The sequence below is a fragment of the Bemisia tabaci genome, chromosome 3 (assembly GCF_918797505.1).
Source record: "Bemisia tabaci chromosome 3, PGI_BMITA_v3".
NCBI classification, from domain to species: Eukaryota; Metazoa; Arthropoda; class Insecta; order Hemiptera; family Aleyrodidae; genus Bemisia; species Bemisia tabaci.
This window is the reverse complement of record NC_092795.1, coordinates 29202410-29219828: the sequence shown is the minus strand read 5'-3', so window position 1 is coordinate 29219828 and position 17419 is coordinate 29202410. Positions and strand designations below refer to the sequence as shown.

The window sequence follows — 17419 nt, the reverse complement described above, 5'->3', positions numbered from 1 at the left end:
CAAACTGTATCAAAACTTTCAAAGCAGATATATCTGTACTAAAAGTTTGCGGCCGACCTTTGCTGCTTTGTCCGACGATCCCGCATTAAGAGCCGGGGAAGGGAAGGACTACGGATTCTACAGGGTGTCCGAGGAATAAGTACGAATATTGGAGGAGTCTCTTCTTTAGGTCACGAGAAGATGGTTTCGTGGTATACCTTTTTTCCAAAAACTCTTTCTCTGGGGGCCACCCCCCACCCCCTTCCCGCGCTCCATTCAGTCCCTATCATCTCGAAAACCATAAATCATTGCGAAAAAATGCAAGATACATTATCTGAATATTTTTCGACGTTGAATCTAATGATGCCGTCAAAAATCAATTTTTGTCGCTAGAAACATTAATTTTATCCACTTTTGGGTTCGATGCCCCCCTCAAATTGAGTTTTCCGTTTTTTTGAGGTAAAAAATAAAAATAACGCCAAAAATTACCCCCAATAACTAATTTTCATTAATATTGGTTGATATAAACATTGCCGTAGTGTTGAAAAGCCGATTTCTTTTCTCCAACTTTAGGGGGTCGTGGCCCCCAGGGGAGGCGTTTTTGGGGAGAAAATTATACCACAAAAACGTCTTTTTTGGACCCAAAAAGTGGACTCCTTTAATATTCGTACTTAATCCTGGGACACCCTGTACATAAAAAAAGATAAAATTAATGAATCGGCCAATTACTCATTCTTTTGTAGGTCCGGTCTACGGGAAGATCGCGCGTTTAGGCATGGAATCGCGGGCGAAGTTTTAAAAATAGACGGAAAAAATAAACACCTCGTCCGCGCGACGAGACGTGGGAGATCAACAGAAAAATATCATGATTGTAATCGACGGATATAAGAATAACTCAAAACTGAGGGAAAAGTTTCGCGCCTGACATTCGATGTTGTCGGATTTTGGAGAGAGAGAAAAAAAAAACGCTGAACGCAACATTGAACGCGCTTGCTCCGTTACTGATACGGGAGGATTCACACGGGAGTAGATGCATCACACACAAAACCAATCGAATTATTAAAAATCACGTCGAGAAATTCTAAATTTTTAGCAACTGGTCTGCGTATAAAAATTAGAATTACTGCAACGGGTAAAGATAATAATAACATGGATGCTATGGTGGGAGATTAATAGTATAATAGTAGAGAGTTAAAAAATATCAAGACTGATGTCAAATAACCGTCTGAGGATGGATTATTCTACTTCAATCAAAGGGAAAATCAAAGGGGATGAATACAAAAATTGCGATGTGATTCAGGCGTATTGTACGAAAAAGTGTTGTAAAATGAACCATGGGTTACGTAAAAACGTTTTGCACTATGATTTGAAGTTGGCTGCTGAATTTAAGGACTTTTTGCAATCTAGGGACTGTTGAATAATAAGGGCTTTGTATCGTAAGTAAATGGTGGTAGCACTTAGCAGTAGAGCAAGGCCATGTAAATATGTTATTGAACTCAGTAAGTACATGAATCTTTCGATTACATATCGGGAAAAAACAAGCATATGGTTAGCATCAATTTTTTCTTGGGATTCAACGAGAAGTGATAACTGATATGAGCATTGCAAACGATGTTTCAATGTCAAGTAAACCCACAGATTTAGCTTAAAAACTGCTGAAAGCGAACTGAAACGGTGACTGTTCAGAAGACGGTTGTAAAGATTTTACGACTATGTCTTCAGGAATGCGGAGCTAATTTGGTCTATCATTGTTAACACACACAGGGCCGTTGAAAATTACTCATACTTAGTCAAATATTGCGACACTGGGAGAAGAGAGACGAAGTTTTCTGAGGCGCTAGCGACAGTGGGGGAATACACGCTCGCATCTAGTGACCTAGTCTCAGCAGCAATCGTGTGAAAATAAATACCTCAAAAAAGATTCTCGAAGTTATGATGTGAAAACGCGCTTTCTATCACTCAGTGTCGCTCCGCTTACGTTGACAAAGAGACGTAAATAATTTTCACGTTACCCCAAGGCAGCAGGAAGAAACACATACGCCAGGGTTTACCTAAAAATGCAATTAGTCGCGTGTGTCAGCGAAGAGAAACTGAGTTTCGAACCTTAAAAAACGACGTATCGTTCATTCCAGTATTAGAGGTCATTGAAAAGCAACTAGTGAAATGAGTCATCTCAATAGCAATGGCCAAATGAGTTGAAATCGGCAGATAATTTTGATGAAAGTAACGGTTGTGGAGGAGACAGAGGTTGAGTCTTCCTGTCTTTATTATTTAACACGCACAGCAAAAATGTTGTAGAAACGAACCTGCAGTTATTGCATTCCGATGTTGTTAAGAAGAAGTCGTCTGAACAAAAAGAGCGTTAGTCAAAACATTTGGATAAATTATCTTCCCAAGGCCAAGATGTAAAGCAGAGACAAAGATGCTCAAAGTCAGTGGTAGGCAATCCTCGATTCTTCGGCAAAAATGAGTTCAAGGAACTAATATTTTTATGCTGCATACTCAACATATGTAGGCGTATTAGGACCATGTTACTGTCTCCATATTTTATTTTAAAGAAAAATATTTTTCCTGTACACTTTTCACTTTCACATTTTTTTTTTTTTTTTATTTATTTTCATTTAATTTTCTGTTTTGTCTTTGAATCGGGTCTAATTATTTCTTTGAGAGAATAAATATAACAAATGTTTTCAAAAATTGTAATTTTATTTAGTAAACTTTAAACTAAAATTTTGTTTTAATCTTCATACAAAATTATTTTTTAGGTTTTACATTTGTTTTCAAACTAATTTTAAAGAAGATCTTTTTTATTTTTTAAATGCATCCGGAATGCAGCTGCATTCCGGATGCGTTAAGGGGTGGGAAGGAGGGAGGGACGGACTGAGAAACTGAAAAAAGTACGTTACGTAACGGTAAATATTAAATAAACTTACATATATATGGATCCTTGAAATTTAAAGCAATAAGGTCCATCACCCGGAATATCAATTCGATTTACAGAGAAAGAGGCAAAAGCAACAGCACTATTATAATTTCTGATATGCTTTATGAAATTTGGAGAATATAAAAATAATGATTTCAAATCGGTATTTGTCCGAATACTCGTTAAAGAAATTAAGCCATTTTGGCAGCAGTTATTAAAATGACCATTGGACATGTCACCCTGAAAATGGCGAGCATCACAATGATGACAAATTATATTCATTGAACCGACTGAAAATTTGGTAACAAAATTTTCATCAAAGTTCTGATCATCAATTTTATACTTCCGAAATGAAGAAATGAAACTTTGATTTTCTATACTAATAACAGAGTTAAGTTCTTGCTTCACTAAACGAACATGCGAAGAATTCTGGAAAACGCGACCACGTTTTGGAGGACGACCGCCTCGGTCATTGAAAATTTCACTCATAACAACTGTTAAATTTAAAATTAAAATTAGTAAAAATTATTATTATTTTAACAAAATCATAACTGAAAAGTTCAATTTTTAAATTAAAAAAAATAAATCAGAAGAAAAAGGATGAAATGAAAATGGAAATTAATAATAAACATATTTATACACATTGAAATTGTGATTTCTGTACAGAAGATCAATTAACCAATAAAATTAAAAAAAAAAAAAAAAAAAAAAAAAAAAAAAAAAAACTGTCTCCAGATCCGATGGATGTTTGGTGGTAATGCAAAACATTACTAACCACAGTCGCGAATCAATAATGATTACTCAGATCAGATTACTAACCTATGCCACATGCAGTTTCAGAGTTGGTTTCATGGTTGATATTTCGGTCTTTATTTATACACGTTTTCTTCGGACAAGACATCAAATAAATGAAGAATCAGGAAGAGACAAAATTCATCATACCCTGTTTCAACACACTGTGAAGGATTTTTAAGGATGTACATGACGCCGATCGTGGAAAAACCATAACTTTGAAAAATAGACAGATATTTTCTATTTTGAGCATCCATGTGTATAGCTCGAGCTATTTAATGTCGATTTATACGCTTAGAAATTCGATTCGAGCATTACATTTTGTAAGTGTGTTGAAAATGAAGACGGATTGAAACGCGCTGTTGCCATTTTTTGAAAAGAACATCTAGACTTACAACTTATGAAGTACATGCGGACAATAACCTCGAAGGATCGCCGAGTCTAAAAAAAACCGAAGTCACCGCTTATTCTTACAAGGAGGATGACACGACCCATAGAGAAAGAATTGGTTTTCCTACACTGAGAAAAAACTATGGTTTATAAACCTATTAGAGGTAAATATGGAACACCTATAATAGTCGTAAATAAACTAATGATTCTCGGTCTGTGAACCATACTAAGGTCTCTGTACCTAATTAAGGTACACGTACCATAACTAAGGTATATGTGCTATTATTATATGTAGAGGTACTACTATTAGTGGTGTTCCATATTTACCTCTAATAGGTTTATAAGCCATAGTTTTTTCTCAGTGTATTACATCGGAAAACCGCCCTAAATGATGTCCGAACTGAGGTGTCCAGTGATAATTGATAGATATCATTATTTTAAATAAATGAAGCAAAATTATCGCTATGTCGTCCAGACTCGCCTAATATCATTAATTTTCCTATAACAGACCTATGTCCTGCGAGGGACTGGATTTCAGTGCGTTCGGGTACACGCCCCCCCCCCCCCTCTCCGCGACTCTAGACAGGCATTCGACGATTACAAGGTCGCGGGACCAAGTGACAAAAAAATAAAACAACTTAAAATACGAAAGAAAAGTAAAATTGGATCGCATTAACAATAACAATCCGAACTATACTACGCTAGTTGATATTCTCTTGCTTTGGATTATAAAGGAAAACTAAGAAAGACGGTAATGAAAAATTTCGGAAATACGTCATTTAAAACGTTAAGGAAATCTGGAGGTTGTGTAGCTCCCGACTTTCGGAAAAACCTGATAAAGTATTCAAATCAACCTTCGGAAGAGATCGGGCATCCTCTAAGTAGCGAGTTGAATAATTTGTCTACTGAAATCATGCCTCCTTTTGTTCAAGGGGACTGATAATTAAAATTGATATACAAAGTGATAAACGAAGAGAATATGTAGCGTTTCTATTGGTTGAAACGGGCGATTGGAAAGTAAACAAGGGAGGTAAGTGATCGTCTAATAACTAGCGTCAACCCACGCGAGACCCTGTATATATAGTGAATCATCGTTCCCTTTAGTCTACGACAACGACCCTTTTCAGCCAAAAGGATCGCTACGCTTTTCCTTGGTATTATTTATCTATCAATTTCAATAATCCGCCCGCAGTGTGAAAACTCAATTTTGTCCGATAAATTTAGTAGCCAGTGAATCGGAGTTGACTAAATCTCGAAGTGCGCTATGCTGCCACGTGGCAAATAAGCTAGTGCATCGCTTCGAATGCGAAAAAGTCCGCTGAGTGATTTGCCGCGGCGAGGGTGCCGGTGGTTAAACTTCAGGGCGCGTTTCAGCGAATATTTCCACCGTTAAATTCCGGGAAACCCGCTAATTTGACAACGGTGTGGACGTTGGGGCGGCGCGGCTGTGGCCCTGATTCGCGGCGATCCCACCGAGGAGCCCAGTATTTTTACATGGTTGTTTATTGAGCTTGGCAGTTGGCCACAGCCTCTTTATTATTACCGACAGTCAGAATGTAGATGGGAACCCCCCGTAACCCCCTTGCCGTCCACGCACGGTGTTGCTTATAAGGCCAGAGGTCCACGTATCCCTATCGAATTTCACACCAGTCGGCGCATCTTCGTTCCTTCGTCTATCCGCTGCGAAAAGCAGCAAGAGATCATTTCCGCCCTCTGGGAATGATGCAGTGGCGTGGCGTGAGTGATCGATTTCCGATATTTTTCCATTTGAAACTATGGTAAAAAATCGATTATCAAGCGAACACACCCTCTTCATCGATCCTTCTCCATATAGGTTCAAATGGCAGATCAATCGATACATCGCAAAGCACGCCACGCTACTGGAATGATGGATGAAGCCTGTTTTTCTCCTTTTAAGTTGAAAAAAAATGTCATGTTGAAGTTTCCTTGAAGTGGGAAACAGTTTTGTACGGATATAAATTCTAAATGGGTCAGTTGCGTCGGCCACAGAATTGTGTTTTGATGCTTGATTCTTCTACATCGGCTAGAAGTAATGAGATCCGTCCAAACAGCAGCTATCTACGTCCAATATTAACCGAGATATCGCCCATTGAAAAGTCGAGTTTATGACGTCATCCACCGCGATAGTGACATCCTAGGTTTCTTCCACCTTTCTTTCATCAGTCAGTGTGACGCACATCATTTTGCAATGGTTACTCAACGTGAAACTCGAATAAAAGCACGGTGGAGGAAACCAAGGGTGTCACTGCCGCGGTGGATGACGTCAAAACCCCGACTATTTAAAGGGCGATATCGCGGTTAATATTGAACGTAGAAAGTTCCTGTTTGGACGGACCTTAATTTTTTTCAGCTGATCTACAGGATTCAATGATTTAATCACGATTCTGTGACTAGCGAAACAGACCCATTCACCACGATTTTGCGAACACAAATGCAAGCCGCGGCGATGCACTTATTTCTGACAAAAATTCACTGTCAATGAAAACTTTCCCGTCTCCTTGATGCCTCGTTTGACGAGGCACTTTAAGTTACTATTTTAAAATGAGAACATTTTTCTAGGGCACCGACTTGGCAATTGAGCGAAGTTTTGATGGGGGTTAACTGACCCATTCACAGTTCGCACTAACTTGAGATGCGATAGTTCGCGTGTAAACAGTGGAAAACACAGAACGGGTTGAGCGGCGCTATATGGGTGCAGCGTTGCAACTCCATCGTGGCCAAGTTATTCACAACCGTCCGGATCTAGTGAGGAGAAAACGCCTTGAAAATATAACCCTAATAAATACAGGACCCTAATAAGGCGCCATTTTGAGACGCTGTGTTTCAACCCAGAGTTTCAACCACGTCCATAATGATGCTCGGAGTTTTGACTCGATATACTGAAATGGAACGGATTATGGTGCTTCAGTTCGGGCCTATTAATAGGGTCCATGTTTAGCGAGGCACTTGGTGCGATTTCGGACGAAATTTCAGGGAATTCGCGGAAGTTGTACCGTCGAGAATATCATGGTGTTGAACTTGAAAAATTTCGACAATTTGAGGAAAACAAGAGCGCGAGTTGCAATTTAATAATGTTAACATCTTGATTCTTGGGGGATATGCGTTTGGATTACAAAGATTAGCGATGAACGGCTACTGACTATATATCGCATGTATTAAAATAAGTAAAGAATTCAGAGAGTTTAATCGTAAAGTTCCAACAAATTCGTCCTCTTTCAAGAATTAAGACACAGTTTTTGATGATTTTTTTTCGACAATCATTAAGATATTTTAGCAATTCTGAGACCAAAATATTCCTCACCTGAAAAGAACTGTAATTCCGTGCTTCCTGATTTACCAGTTAATTCAACGGATGTTTTCAATTTAGCTCTTCTTAAATCATTCCTTCCTAACTAAGAAACAATACGAAGAGGAAAAGATAATGACTTAATTACGTACCTGGATGCACTCATAAGTCTTAAAATGTACTATTTGTAAAATTTTAATTTACCAAAGTATACCTAGAACATGAAGAATTGTATTGTGGTAGGTGAGAGAATTTGCGTTTAAGCTTAAAAAAGCGGAAGTTGTGTTTAACAACATACCCCAGGAACGTCATTCCCCTCCTTCAAGACAGGAGGATTACTAGACTTTCTGATCCCTACCTTCGTTTCAGAATGTGAGCTTATAAGTTGGATCATGCGTCCCATAAAGACTGGATTCATGGTCCGCTTTTAGGACGGCTTCTTTCCATATGGAGGCCGCATCAGGTTGGCACTGTAAGAGTGTTCAGGGGGCTGTTGGAGGCCTTTTGCATCAGTGGCGCGGCGTGCTTTGTGATGTATCGATTGATATGCCATTTCACCTCGCACCTGAAGATACGTTCAACACTCGTAATGACCATCGTGTATTCGAAATAACCATCAACAAAAGATCGGATCGGGACCAAACTTAAGTCGACACAAAAGATTATGACATCCGACGACGTGCAAAAACCCCTGGAAATCTTCGTTACCATGGCTTCATATGGGGGAAAATCGATAATCGATCAATCACGCCTCGCTACTGATTTGCGCAACGTTAAAAAAAGTGAAATTAGAAAGTTTAGAAAATAAATAAAACAGTTTAAATTGGGAAATAAATTCTTGCAGATATTAAATTTATATCCGCAATTTGAAAAAATCAAAACATTGAGAGAAAATCCTTGATTTAAAGACGCACGCACGAGGGGAATCGCATCCCTCCCCCATGAAGTATTTTCTTTCATATTGTGTATTATTCGGCGATGGCAGATCTTTCTAACGCAATGCAAGGATCTAATTATGCAAATTATACTGTTGAATGCAGCTCAACCTCCTTAAGCTCCAGCTTAGGATAGTGTTTTGAACGCTTCTTAGACCCCCCCCCCCCCCTTAAAACTAGGCCACGCGACGGAAATGCATGAGCTGTTCGCAGATCGACTTAGAATCCGGCACCGAGACCTGTGAATCAGCTATTCACTTAATGCTTTGCAGATGCTAGACATTACTGCTTTAATTTGAATTTGAGTTTTACGTTTTTAGGTTTTACAGTCAAGTGTTCTGCTTCGTTCCAAGAGGGGCTCCCACCTCCAGGAGCTGGATGAATTAACGGTTTGCGCTTCAAGACGTTTTTAAGTTTGCCATCAATGTCGTGTAACAGACGATACGACTATGAACTGTATAATTTGATCGAATTAGTGATGTGTTTCTATAGTTTGTAACGCATGCAATTTTCAAACGTTTGGTATTCACGCTCCGTTAGCTTGGTTAGCATTTGGCGAAGATTTTCACTCACATAGCCTACGCTTAAGGGTTTCCTTTAAAATTTGAAGAGCGTTTTCCGCAGTCCCACAAAAAATTTAAGTTGCGTTAACAATTGAATGAATAATTAAAGATGAGATCGGCGATTGAAGATTCAACAACTCAAATAGATGAGCAGCCAGGGAATGATAAAATGTGATGCTTTGCTGTTGATAATTACCTGTAAAAAACTGCCTTGGCGAAAGATCATTCCTGATTGGAGCACGTGAAGCGTCCGTTAAATCCTGATCTTTATGATTAACTTTCCACGGCCGGCTAGTATCAATTACATCCGACTTTCGATAATCACCGCATTATCTAGTCGACTCCCTGGATGCGTAGATGACAGCACATCCAAAATTGAAGAGGAGTCACCCATCACGAGTTCTTGATCTGAAAAAAGAACAAAACAAAAATTAATAGAATACTTCCAGTGATTGATACCAGAACTGGAACAACAAACACAATTTCGTACAGTATTCTTGGTCGGTCCATCCTTGATGGATCTACAAAATAATAAGAAAACGCCCTTCTCCAGAGTTGGAGGAAAATGGCAAAAACTTTGAAACAATAATGGTACAATAATTGAATTAAATAGCGCACGACACACTAAAGATGATTCTAGGAAAATTAAAGTAGTTCCAGCCGATTGCACTGCCATTTACATGCTGTTTTACGCATAGTTAACTTCGCACATAACTCGGTAATGATTTTTTTCTGACTCTTTTTTGAACTTGCATTGTATTCTTTCGGCATTTTTTCAATGCATGAATCAATCTTAAAAATAGCATGTAACAGGGCACGCAGAACACAACATTCTAATAAAACAATTTTCTAATTTACAGGGCCGACGGTGGCGATCCAGAATTCGTGAAAGTAAGTAAACAATAAAACAACATAAACTTTTTCCAGTGATGAAAGAGAGCAATCCGGAGTTCAAGAGTGCAATACAATATTTGAAGCAAAGTTTAAAATTACATAAATCAGAAATAAACAGCTACAAATTACAAGCAATTCTCTCATTCAACGCACCCCTAATTTTGCCGAGAATGCAATTTATCTTCGGTAAAAATAAATGGATCAAAGGTAACATGCTTTTAAAGTGCGTTAGTGTCATTTGCAGTGAATACCTTAGATAGAATGTCGCACAAGCGACACTAATTGCGAACACCAAGACGCTCGAAAAAAATCATGCTTGCGAGTGCATCTGAGCAGCTTAATAAAGCCAGTACTTCAGCGAGTCAAAATTGACAACAAATGTACTTTTTAATCCATATTATATGAAAGAGACTGCCCAAAAATACGTAAAACAGCGTTACGTATCTATTCTTCTGATCTAATCCGTCATTTCTACTATTTTTTTACAGCGCCAAGAGGCCAAATCATCAGCATTAGACGAGCAACTTAAAGAATACATTGCAGAATGGAGGAAACAACGCTCCAAAGAAGAAGAAGATCTCAAAAAATTAAAAGAAAAACAGGCCAAACGCAAGGTATCAATTTTATTTGAATCTCTGTTCAATCAGTCGTAATAATCCCCAGCTTCTCCGGATTTTTGAAAAATTCCTCAAAGGGTTGATGCATTGTGTTTCAATCCCAGAGCAAATGCTAAACGGGCGGAAATGTTTAAGCTAATGGCAATTGCTTTAATTGAAAGACCTCCTTAATAGAAATACCAACATTGAAAGTCGTTAAGAAATGAAAGCAATGGTAAATTCTGTAAAAAGTAAAGGAAGACAAAAAGAAGTACAGAGATAAACACATTTTCTTGAGTTGGACGAAAAACCAAAAATAAGTCACTATTCCGCGGCTAACAATAAATCCAAAAAATAAAAACAGAATTTATACTGGAGTTGAACTCGAATGATCGAGAGAAGAATTCCGTCATTTTCAGGAACTTCGCGTGTCTTGTAATTTAGGGACTGCAGAAGGTCTGACAAGGAGATAATCAACAATTAGTTATAACTTGATAACTTCTCTATTGTGTCGTGTGCGTGCGCTTTTATTTTCACACAAACCCCGCAATATCCCATTTAGACGAGCATGTATACTACTACATTAGTACAGGAGAATTTAAATGATGTAGTTAAGAGTGTCAAGTTGGGCGAAGGAACGGTTGCATATGAGAGCGCTGGAAAACACTCTCGGCAGTTCGCCTGCAATTTCGTCTGATACCTCCAGCGCCTACTTGAGAGCCCGAATAGTTGCATCATCGATAAATACAGCTGTATCTCCATGGCTTTGCTTTGTTCGAGACCATATTCATAAGTGCACTACATTTGGAAAGTTAAAACCACTATTTCTGGCTCGATAAAAAAAAAAAAAAAAAAAAAAAAAAAAAAAAAAAAAAAACCAATCAAACAAACATACAAGACATTAATAGGTATTCCGATGCAGATAAATGCTTTTTAGGATGAGCCGGAGATAGAGTGGTTCATTTTCTCGTCAATAAGACCAGACTTCCGAGGGGGGAAAAGACAGTAAACGGGATCTTCAATCATAAATGTCGTGAAACTAAATTTACAACTTGTCACTTTGCTGTTATCCGTGTTTAAAAAAAAAACAAGGATTTGAATTTAACGACTGGCAAAAAAGGTGTATTTGGGTCTTGAGCAATTGCAAGCAAACAATACCGTTCATCAATACACGGAGAAGTCTACGTCCGGTTCATTTTGGAAACATCTGAAGTGCTATTAAATACCTCCTGCATATGAGTGATTTTAAGCACCGCTAAAAATACAGGCGCACCTTATTGGTTAGTCTGTTTGGACTCCGAATAACCAAAGTGATATGAGTGCAGATCGGAACCTGCTCTGATCACGAAAGGAGCTCTGCTCCTCCACAGCACGGACACGCCCGTTGGAGGGAGCGCATTCCACTCCTCATTCCTATCACTCAGGTTTTCGGGGTACAAATTAGAATGGGATTTACTCCAAGATTTTTAACAGTGTGAATGGTTACATGTTCAAAACACGAGGAAGTCAGATGAACGGTATTTCCAGTGTTCGAAACTCACTTTTGAGTTTTAGGAGTCACGTGGCGCGCATCAAGCCCGATTTTAAGGCGCCATTGAAAATTTTTTAGGGGCCAAATTGACTTTTTGCCTATATATTACGACGCATTTGGTGAAAAGTTAGACGCAATATGTTTTCGTAACAGAACTAGTAAGTAGCTGTAACTTGGGGAAGACAAAAGCACAAATGATATCGTGAAGAATAGAAAGAGCTTTCACTTGTGGTGCTGAAAATTTCGAATAATCACCTAATATGAAAATTCAGATTTTAAGGGGCCACGCTAGCGCAGAGCCTTCATTTTTTAGGCGCATTTGGCGCGTTGACGCCTGTGAGTTTCGAACACTGGGTATTTCATTGACAGGTCTGAGCATTTGTGCGATTTTGTAATGACCCTTGTTTCATTTTAATTGGTGCGTTTCTTCCACAGGTTATGCGGGCAGAAGAAGAGAAACGTATGGCCGAAAGGAAGAAGCAAGAGGAAGAGAGGAGGCAGCGAGAGGTAGAGGAGAAGAAACAGAGAGACATCGAGGAGAAGCGCCGGCGCCTGGAAGAGGCCGAAAAGAAACGACAGGCCATGATGGCCGCTTTGAAGGTATTAGTACCGAAATAGGTGTTATTTAGGGAACATATGGGACAGCTTCTCTAAATATTACGGAATGGATTGGCGTCTGCTATCTCTGTACCCCACCACTTTGGCGAAGCAACGGCCGAAAGAGTAGCGCCTCGTAGTGATCACTATCCTCAATCTCCATCGCGCCGAATTCGCGGGGGTAAACGGCCTCTCGAGTGCGCGGATTCGTCCGCATCGGCGGATCCAGCAAATTGGCAACAGTGCCTTTTCTCCACTTACACCTATGGAGATGTATCGATCCTTGGAGGAGCCAGGTGCTCCGACAAGAATCGATTATTTAGCATGGGTTTAAATGGGGAAATCCAGTGTTGTCAAATTGCTGGATCCGCCTCTGTTCGTGCGAATCTCGCATTTGACGCTCTTTATCTCCGTCCACTATCACTGAGTCGAATGTTGTGTCTCATGAGAACATCTGCATCGCGAGAAATGAGATTAATCCGCCGAACCTAGCTGAATAGCCCGGCTTCTCGCAGGTACACCGAGGTCAGCGAAAAGGAACAAAATAGTTTTGAAAAAGTCACTAATGAAAAAATTGGAAGTTAGGTTAGGTTAGGTAAGCGGTTACATGAATTTAAAGGTGGAGTTAAAGGTTTGATATCGAGGGAATAGCCCCAGGACAAGATATGAAAGAAAGCACCTCGCAGCATGATTTCTCATCAAAATTTCGCGAGGAAACCGGATCACACGCCAAGAAGTCTTATCAAAACCTACACAGGCTTTGAAAGTTTACAGTTTATATTGTTTTAATGGCTAAACTAAGAATGATGTCATTTGTAAATTGTAACTTTTATTCGATCTGAGCTAAGTGGCAAAACTTCAAACGGCGCCATTTGAATTCCAATCGCTTTGTGTTCAGAATACTTGTCTGTATTGAATCGGCGTTGTCTTCTGAACTTCCCGTTCTGTGAGTCGTTGTCTGCGTCAAGTTCTGAAGAGAATACATGTGATATCATTTTCTGGTTCGGATCTTGTCTGGTGGCCCATTCCCTGCCTTCCGGATCAGTGGCGTGGCGTGCTTTGCGATGTATCGACTGATCTGCCATTTAAACATGTGGAAAAGGATCGATTGTTAGGGTGTTCGCAACGAACACCCTAACAATCGATTCTTTACCATAGCTTCAAATGGGGAAATATCGATATATATCGAAGCATGCCGCGCCACTGTTCCGGATCAATGAGAGGTAGCAAAAATGCAATCGAACCAGGAGGCAACCTGAAGTACAGTGACACTACTTCCATACATGCAATTTTCTCCTGATTTTGGGATAATTTTTCTTCTTCTCCGACTTATCTCGGTAATTCCAGACTCAGAACGCTCAGCGTGTGATTCGGCGAGTTGTTTCAAAGAATACTTGTTTCCGGGTTAATTTTGCGAAGAAACTGAGCAAGACAGCTCATCTTTCCATGCGAGTATGGAGGGATCATGAGCCCAGGCTTGTTGGCTCCGCGCATTAATACGTTTCTGGATTTGAGTTATCTTGCCGGCGGTTCTTCTGAGAGCACAATATTTCGTCTCAGTGATTCTTCATCACATCAAACAGAGATGGCCACAACACACAGGCAGTAACACTGTCGTACAAAGCTATGCCAAAGAGACGGTGCTGGTCGTCCGAGAGGCAAGATGGAAACAGAGCGTCAAAAAGCAGACCATAATGATGTTCACTCTAGAGATGTCACAGATCCTCGAGCATTTAATCGGTAGAATAAATGCGGTTAAATGAGTGAAAGCTAAAAATGGACGTGAGAGAATTTAGGGACATTCATTGGGAAAATGGCTAGTCAAGATTAATACTATTACCTTTTCTTAGAATTAATGGGCCAGGTTCTCGAAACAAGTGAAAACATCATCCAGTAAAATGACCAGCTGAACACTTATCAACTCAATAAAAATAATCCTTTTCTTAAAATGGGAAATTCTCAATAACACCTTTCAAAGAGACAAAACAGTGGATGTTGTTGCAGCTTAATACTATATTTGAGTCATTCAAAAGAACGTGCGATAGAAAAGTCAGAGACTTACACATTTAGAGAAAATTGAAATTAAGGTATTCTCCACTGTTAACGCACCATAATAATAACCACAGTAGGTTACATTCCCAACACATAATTCAAACACCCAAGTACAATAATTGTCCGAAAATATTCCTGTAGAATCCCAATAGATATGCGTAGCTATTGCGTTAAAGATGTTTTAAGTAGAATGCTCCTTACTTTAATGTCACGTTTCCTCTTACAAGCACCGTTTTATTATTACCAAAGTTTGATCTAGAAGGGATATGATCACATCTGAATTTATCGAAGTAGAGTGTCCAAGAGGAGCAAAACTCAAACCACTTTCTCCGCAGATCATACTTCGGGATTAATGAAACGTGGGCAGATTCAGATACCCGCATGTTCTTGTTACGATTGAATGTGAAGTGATTTAAATTGAAGTTTAACGTAGAGTATTTATCATTGAATACCCATATCATCACGTTTATAGAAGTAATATCCATTTGGTCTTATGTTCGTAAAGTAGTTACCATTACCCTATGCTCGATCAGTAGTTACCATTAGTAATGTTACATCCAACATTGGCATGACCTCCTGATAAGTAGTTAATTCATTTGGTACCTTGTTAGAGAATCCCGCATGAAGTAAAGAAACTTAGTCCTTTCAGGTACTTGTCGTAGTAGTAGTAGCAGTAGTAGTCAACATTTAGAAACTATTTCAGTCACCGATGGCGAGCACACCAGGTAATTTAAATTCTCCGTGAAAGAAGCTGTCATGCGTAAAAGATTGATCATCCTTATTTATTTTTCGCAAAATCGAAAAATAGGAAGAGCAAGCTTCACGCGTAGAGAGAATTTGCGAGTGAAAGGCAGCATACAGTATTAGGATCGATGGGCCCTATCGAGGTAAAAATGAAAATAAAAACAAAAAATGACAACAGCAAATTTTGAAGGGAAGAGGAGAGAAGAAAATACTTGCTAAGAAAGAAAAGAGAGCCGAGAAAAATATCGGAAAAGCTAGTTACAATAAGTGCACAAATTTGCAAAAACTGACTACCATTCAGGGATTGGGAATGTGAGGGCCCGGAAGGTAGAATTTGCAAAACGAGGATTCTTTTGAAGAGAAAAGTTAAGCACTATATGAAACTAGGGAGATAGAAATTGCAGGAGAAACAATGCCTACAAGAATATTACGTAAGGTGAACTTTTACGATGGAGAAAACAGCTGCCCAAAATCTGAGCGATCACAGAATACAACAAGGAGAATCCATTCCGATTAAAAAAGGTTGATATTGGGGAGATAAAAAGTGCAAGAGGTCGTTCAAGAGGAGGGCCGTGAGAATGATGTGAAGGCTGAATGAAGGAAACTTAGGGTTCGGTTAATTATTTTAACGCAACCGCAAGAATACAGGGAACAGAAGCCAACTGGTATACTTTTGAATTTGTTGTATAAGAAACACTGAGGAGTTGAGTGAGGGACAGACTTCGGCTCATGTTGGACATTGAAATTTTTCGTTTCAAGCTATGGAAGTTTTCGGTATTCGGAACCGGAATAATTCGATTTCTATGACTGGAACTAAGGTTAAATGGACCGTAAAAGTTTGATGTTTAATAAATGCCGAATTTCAGTCCCTATACAAGCAACTGACTGTCTTTGAGTGCTCCTGCAGGAATACGCAATTTCAGCTTAGTATCAGTGCCTCAGTATCAACTCTAAGTCAGAAACTTCGTAAAGTAAAATTTAAAATTTGAACCTGAAGTTTCCTGACATTCTCCGGACTGCTTTCTCATCGGGTTTTAATGGGACAGTTAGGTCTAGATTTGAGTTAAGTGCTAAGTGTTGCAGACCTTGCAGGACCATGATTAATGGGCTTCGCCCTTTTCTACTTACAGGACCAAAGCAAAAACAAAGGACCCAACTTCACCATTGCCAAAAAAGCAGACCCTGGTGTAAGTATTTCTGACGCATTAAAATAATTTTTTTTCACGACTTCAGTGTTGCATTATGTCGGGATGAGTGGGAGAAAGGAGAGACAAAACAGAATCACAGCTATGTTATCTTACAACTGCGTATAGGAGAGTTGATGGAAAATTGACTCTTCAACCTAAGTCACTCACTTCCACGAGAAAGTAAATACAGTGAACCTGAGAATTTAAATATTACACGCTAAGCATGATTCCGTCTCTTCACCTGTAAAAGGGGGGGGGGGGCTAAGAAATTATTCAAACAAATTCAGTCTCAGAATCTCATGACATGAGTCCCCCGGAATAAAGGGAAATTAAAAGCGACAAACTGAGTATGCATTTATGCAATATGTGGAACGAATATTGAAAAACCTAATGTGAAGAAAGAAATCCCATCATGGTACTCTCATTTTTGGAATTTAGAAGAAATAATATAGATTGAACACTTTTGTATCCTGTAACAGAAAATTCTATTATTTAAATTTAATTTTATCATTCAATTAAAATTTTATCATTCCTCTTGCTGTGCTTTGACAACTTAGATTTAAACAAAACGCAAATTAATATTTTCTTTCTTTTTCTCATTGATCCTCTTTACAGATGAGCTTATCCTCCGCACAGTTAGAACGTAATAAAACAAAGGAACAAATAGAAGAAGAGAAGAAGATTTCACTTAGTTTCAGAATTAAACCTCTTAACCTGGAAGGTTACAGCATCCACAAATTACAAGCCAAAGCTACAGAACTGTGGGAAACTATTGTCAAGTTGGAAACCGAAAAGTACGATTTAGAAGAAAGACAAAAGAGGCAAGATTATGACGTAAGTATTTGAATTTTTTACTTAATGCTTAAATATGAATAAAAATACCAGAACAAAATCTTTCATATGAAACGGCGCATTGATAAGTTTAAAAT

The 17419-nt window shown here is 38.9% G+C and overlaps 2 protein-coding genes across 18 annotated transcripts in view; one reads left to right on the top strand and one right to left on the bottom strand.

Annotated features, from left to right (window-relative positions):
• Positions 1–17419, bottom strand: part of LOC109031125 (armadillo segment polarity protein-like) — a 198626-nt gene that overhangs the window by 74848 nt on the left and 106359 nt on the right. For 2 of the 3 annotated variants that reach the window (XR_011899519.1, XM_072298142.1), the window contains exon 3: positions 9086–9297. The gene's annotated coding sequence lies outside the window, so the exon portion shown is untranslated. Of the gene's footprint in view, positions 1–3632; positions 7957–9085; positions 9298–17419 lie in introns of those variants that run through there. The other variant, XR_011899518.1, reaches the window with a different exon arrangement.
• The window catches only part of up (Troponin T, skeletal muscle), a 47171-nt gene that overhangs the window by 14747 nt on the left and 15005 nt on the right, over positions 1–17419 (top strand). For 13 of the 15 annotated variants that reach the window (XM_072298130.1, XM_019040343.2, XM_019040344.2 and 10 more), the window contains 5 exons: positions 9750–9780; positions 10272–10397; positions 12346–12513; positions 16434–16490; positions 17106–17324. In XM_072298130.1, the coding sequence (XP_072154231.1) occupies positions 9750–9780; positions 10272–10397; positions 12346–12513; positions 16434–16490; positions 17106–17324 (601 nt within the window). The remainder of the gene's footprint in view (positions 1–9749; positions 9781–10271; positions 10398–12345; positions 12514–16433; positions 16491–17105; positions 17325–17419) is intronic. The other 2 variants (XM_019040348.2, XM_019040349.2) reach the window with 1 other exon arrangement.